This window comes from Macaca nemestrina, chromosome 7 (genome assembly GCF_043159975.1).
Source record: "Macaca nemestrina isolate mMacNem1 chromosome 7, mMacNem.hap1, whole genome shotgun sequence".
Taxonomy (NCBI): Eukaryota; Metazoa; Chordata; class Mammalia; order Primates; family Cercopithecidae; genus Macaca; species Macaca nemestrina.
This window is the reverse complement of record NC_092131.1, coordinates 150,070,869-150,076,222: the sequence shown is the minus strand read 5'-3', so window position 1 is coordinate 150,076,222 and position 5,354 is coordinate 150,070,869. Positions and strand designations below refer to the sequence as shown.

Below are 5,354 nucleotides of genomic sequence, written 5' to 3'. Positions count from 1 at the left end.
GTTGCAGTGAGCCAAGCAAGATCTTGCCATTGCACTCCAGCCTGGGCAACAAAGTAAACAAAAAACAAAAAACGAAAAAAACAAACCCAACACTGCCAAGGGTGAAGAACTAAGCACTCTCATGCCCTGATGAAAGTTTGGACTGGTCGAGCCTATTTTGAGTAATAACTTGGGAGTAGCCAAATTAATACACATCCATTGGGATTAGATTCTCTATATTCTCATTCTAGGATTCTTTTACCAATGTAATTGTGTACGTGTGCAAGGCTATTCACAAAAAATTCCATGCAATGTTTCTAGTAGCCCCAAAAAGGAGAAACACCCTGAAATATACAGCAGTGAAATACACACCCTGAAATACACAGCAGTGAAAAGGTAATTAAATCAGCATATCCTGTGATAATGAAGAACGCACTGCAACAGTCCAAACAGTGAGGCAGAGCTGCATGTTCTGGAGAGAAAGCACTCATAAGATTAAGTCAAAACAGCAGGTCCAGTTAAGTTTTATAAAATGCAAGTGTAATAACGGGCAGGAAGGCATGCAGGGAATCACGCTGTTAACCACCTTGCAGGTGGGTGATAGTTTGCAGAATGGAAGAGGGGAGAGGAGGGAGAGACTTTGAGCTTGTGCGTTAAGTGTTGAGGACAAAAAAATCAAGCATTGTTAAATGTATATTTAAGGAGACAATAAAAACAAATTATCATCAATTCTACTTACTCCTAAGAACGAGAGCTTATTGAATCAGGAAAGACAAGTTTTTTAAAGATACAAATTAAAACTTTGAAGTTAACCATTTATTGAAGAAATTAATATGTTAACTATAAAAACCTAGAAGTCCCAGGAATTAGATTTCAAAGGATTTGGTTTCAAAGAATTCCTTATAAGTGATTTTAACATTACATTCCTTGTTAAACTGGGACTTTTTCTGCTTTGGGGATTATTTTGCCCCAGCTGTGGCCATGATTAAAATTAGTCAGCAGCACATGAAGTTGTGGAGAGATGAGAGGTTTGCATTCTTATCCGAGTTTTAGCAAATAGCACTGTATTTCCCCATTTAATGGAAAGAAGTTTCTTCTGTGATTCTTTGGCATAATGAGGCACTGGACTCCCCATGTCTTTCACTCAGGGAAGAGCCATTTGCATTCTTGTCCTCACACCTGAGTACTTGTCACAAGTTAAAACACTGGCCACATCACCACCTCAGGACTCCTTGTATGCATTCAGGTAAAAACGTCTGCGGTGGCGGAAGGTGCTTTCCCTCAGTTCTTGTTCTCACACCTCTGTCATTTAGTTGGTCACAGTTGGGCAGGTAGAAGTGGGTTAAAAATTTTAAAACTCATAATAATCGTGTCCAGAGATAACCGAAGGCTGTTGCTAACAAGCATGCCAGGAAAGCCTGGATCAGCAGTTTTCTCCAAAAAGCCAGCGGAAAGGGGCTCCTGAAGAAGTGACAAAAGCCATCCTACAGCAGGGAGAGAGAAAAGTTAGATTGCCTCATGATGCTGAGAACCTCACTCAAAACACGCAGGAACTTCCAGATTAAACAGCAAAGTAAGGTCTGGATTGAAAGAGTAAAAGGAAAGGAGATTCTGACCGATACACATCCAGCAATAAAGAGCCCCTGAGGAGTGAGGATTGGTAAGTCTAACAGGGTGAACAGAAGCAACCACTTAACTTCGTCACTTGGTGCAGGAACACTCATATCTTGACTCAAAACCAGGAGGAAGGTAGCTTACTATGCTCTTTTCTGAGCAGAGAAGAGATGCCCTTTGGGAAACTGTCAAGTCACTAGATTGAAAAGTTATCACCTGAGACTACAGCAAGCACCAACCCCATTTAGGAAGGTAATTGAACTCTAGGCTGTGGCATTTTAACTGCAATGGGCAGAGACAAGGCTGAACTATGTTTACCCAATTTGAGAATTTTAGCTTTTTTTTTTTTTTGAGACAGAGTTTCGCTCTTGGTGCCCAGGCTGAAGTGCAGTAGAAAGATCTCAACTCACTGCCATCTCCACCTCCTGGGTTCAAGCAATTCTCCTAGCTCAGCATCCGTAGTAGCTGGGATTATATGCGACCGCCAACACACTTGGCTAATTTTGTATTTTTAGTACAGAGGGGGTTTCACCATGTTGGTCAGGCTAGTCTTGAACTCCTGGCCTCAGGTGATCCACCCGCCTTGGCCTCCCAAAGTGCTGGGATTACAGGCGCGAGTCACTGCACCCAGCCAAGAATTTCAGTTTTTTGGTGTTAAGAGATTATTCTTTAGTCAACAGTGATTAGCCAAAAACAAACAAAAAAAGCCTTCAACGGGCCCTTTTCCAATTCTAATCTCCTCTTCAGGACAGAGAGCCCTGAGGAGCCAGATGCCGTGTTGAGACAGGGCTCAGGTGAGGCTCTTAGGCACGCAGCTGAAGGGAGTTCACCTGCCCAGAGGGTTGAAGACCAACACTAACATTATCAACAAGGCAAGAGTTCATGCTAACACCACCCATTCCCTTTCCCTTCTCAGATAGAACCCAACTTGTCACTACAGAAGGTCTAAATGGGGGCCGGGCAAGGTGGCTCACGCCTGTAATCCCAGCACTTTGGGAGGCTGAGGCAGGTGGATCACGAGGTCAAGAGATCAAGACCATCCTGGCCAACATGGTGAAAAGCTCATCTCTACTAAAACACACACACGTTAGCCGGGCAAGGTGGCACGCGCCTGTAGTCCCAGCTACTCGGGAGGCTGAGATAGGAGAATCGCTTGAACCTGGGAGGCAGAGGTTCAAGAACACTGGAGTGCAGTGAGCCGGGATCTACCACTGCACTCCAGCCTGGCCACAGAGCGAGACTCCGTCTCAAAGAAACAAGAAAAAAAAAAAAAAAAAGGTCTAAATGGAAACTGCCTCCAGGAGGCTACATTTCAGATCAAAAAACTTGCCGGTTTTAATAGTCTGGCTATAGGTGTCCGATAAAGTGGGCCACTTCAGTCATTGAATCAACGCCAATAAGGTGGTGGGGAAAGAAATGGGGTCTAGCTCAGAGCCCCAGAGGCATGCGGTGGGCTCACCACCAGGTGGCTTTCCTTGGTCATCAGCTGCAGGCCAAGGGCCTGTCACTCTAACCTTGACCACAGAGATGAAGGCCTGCAGCTGAAAGCCAGGGGCCCAGAAACGTCCTCACCTAGGGCTGGGTGCAGCGGATTAGAAGTTAAGGAACCCTGGAGTCACCGCCACCACTGGGCGACCACCACACTCCACAACCTCTCTGGACAGGCTGAGAGGCGTGGGGGTTGTGATCAATGGGTCCGAGTCTCTCCAAAGGCGCATTTAATAGGCAGAGGAGAAAAACACCCCACCTGGCCCGGGCCGGCCACTGCCGACGTCATTGGCTGGGGATTTCTATAGGAGCAAAGCGTTCAGAGCTAACGCGGGTGCCCCCTAAAAGCCCCCGAAGGCTAAGGCCAGGGCAAGGTCCAAGTGAGCAGACCTAAGCCTGCGCAGCTGCTTCGGAACGGTTCTAGAGCCGTCTAACAAGGCCGATTTCTGCCGGCCTTTCTTGCCAGGGGAGGAGAAGCCCCAGACTTCACACCGAACGTTCCAGTCCCGCTGAAACGAGCCTTTCTGCTTTCAAGAAACCTGGTTCCAGGGGGCTGGCGCGGTGGGTTCCTCATCGTGCCGGCCTCGTGGGCGCTTCCCGGATGCCCGTCCCGCCCCGCGTCCCGGTGTCCGCCGCGTGCTCACCCAGCCGCCCTGAGCCTGAAGCCAGGCGCGGTGCTGCCCCGCGAGCCGCGAGCTCAGCAAGGCCACCAGGCGCTGGCAGTCCCGGGCGACGTCGCCCTCCTGCTCCTTCAGCCGCGGCTGGAAGCCCCGCTTCTTCCACCAGGCTGTCACCAGCGGCTCTCTCTCCAGCAGCGTCCCCGCGAAGGTCACCAGCGACACCACCCTGCCCCAGGTGGGGCCGGGGCTGTCGGAGAGCACGGCCTCCGCCATCAGCGCCACCAGCTCGACGCGGTTCCCGGGGTAGCCGCGGTAGGCGGAGAAGAAGGACCGGTGGAGCTGCCGTAACCTGGCGGCCGCGGAGCGCAGCACGGCGGCCTCGGGCGTGGACGGCCTTGGCTCAGGGGTGCCGGGTTCCCGGGCGCAGCACCCCAGATAGTCGGCCAGGAGCCGCTCGGTGCGCTCCCGCAACGGGTCAGCCATGGTCCGGCCTCTGCTGGGCGCCTCGGGCCTTCGCTGGTTTTCTTGGCCCGGCCGCGCCTCCCGCAGGGAAGGGCTGCCGTGCCCCGCCCCAGCCCCCAGCCCCCAGCCCCCAGCCCCCAGCCCCCAGCCCCAGGTATTTGTTTTTCAGGATTGAGAGAGCAGCCTTTGATGGGAATCCCACCTGCACCTGTTACAGTCCCCAAGGCAAGGCCTGCCGGCGCGCATGTGTTCTGTAGCAATCAGGTGCACTGGGAGGCTCTGGCGTTATTTAGCTCCAGGTCTGGGGACTAAGAACCTGAGGGGACAGTCTGGGAAGCTGGGCTGGGCTTCAGCCTCCTAAGGAGCGCTTGACAAAGGCTACACATGGCCCCTCACAGACCGCTCCCTTGGGCATTATCTGCATCTCTAGATTGGAAAGCACCCAGGTCTGTGTTGGGGATTCCTTTCTTTGGGTCCAGCACATGCGGCAGGAAAAGGGCGAATTATCTTGGGGGCTGCCAGAGGGCCAATATTGGCTGTATTCATTCATATTTAGTAAGAGCCTTTGTGGTGCTAGGCCTCCCCCCTTAGCCCTGAAGATACAATGGAGAACACCACATGTGGTTCCTGACCTCAAGGACTCTACAGTTTAGTGATGGCAAACAAAAGGGCTGTCCCTGTACAGTTTAATTCTGACTAGAAGTTGAAGGAGTCAGTACTAGGGCAGCAGCTGTTTCTTATACTATCATTCTGATACTGCTTGAAGTTCTCTTTACTTTTTATTGGCCAATCCCTAATTACTCCAGTCCCCTGATATAGCTAATATTTATATTAAACTTTCTCAGTTCATATGACTCCATGGCTTCTTTCTCCTGATCGGATCCAAACTGACGCAGAATGGATACTAGCAGTGATATTTCTGGGGGTTCAGGGGTCTGGAGCATGTTGAAATAGCCCTCCCAGGGTGAAAGATGAGTTGCTGCATCTTGCATCACTACAAAAGAGGCACAGCACTTGGTAGCTGTCTTATTCTGTCCAGGCTGCTATAGCAGAATGCCATAGACTGGGAGGCTTATAAATAAAGGCATTTCTTTCTCACAGTTTTGATGGCTAAAAAGTCCAAGATTGAGGCCCTGGCAGGTTCTGTGTCTTGTAAGGACCTGCTTCCTTGTTCACAGATAGCAGGCTTCC

General features: G+C 50.4%; 1 protein-coding gene across 2 annotated transcripts; it reads right to left on the bottom strand.

Moving 5' to 3' along the window:
- Window positions 1-828: 828 nt before the first annotated feature.
- Window positions 829-4,236, bottom strand: LOC105490215 (BCL2 like 10). 2 transcript variants are annotated; one of them, XM_071099441.1, is made up of 2 exons: window positions 3,657-4,236; window positions 829-1,464 (listed from the first exon to the last, which is right to left on the bottom strand). In XM_071099441.1, the coding sequence occupies exons 1-2, from the start codon at window positions 4,182-4,184 to the stop codon at window positions 1,297-1,299; spliced, it is 696 nt and encodes a 231-aa protein (XP_070955542.1). In that variant the 5' UTR covers window positions 4,185-4,236; the 3' UTR covers window positions 829-1,296. The 2 variants fall into 2 exon arrangements, with proteins under 2 accessions (XP_070955542.1, XP_011753925.1); XM_011755623.2 differs by having other exon boundaries at window positions 829-1,463; window positions 3,726-4,236.
- Window positions 4,237-5,354: the final 1,118 nt, after the last annotated feature.

Bases quoted from the DNA above. Each gene is read 5' to 3' on its own strand.
- LOC105490215 (XM_071099441.1), bottom strand. From the start codon at position 4,184: ATGGCTGACCCGTTGCGGGAGCGCACCGAGCGGCTCCTGGCCGACTAT. The intron at 1,465-3,656 runs GATGAGGAACCC...CTCCCTGCTGTA, and splicing joins AGCGCCCACGAGGCCGGCAC to GGATGGCTTTTGTCACTTCT.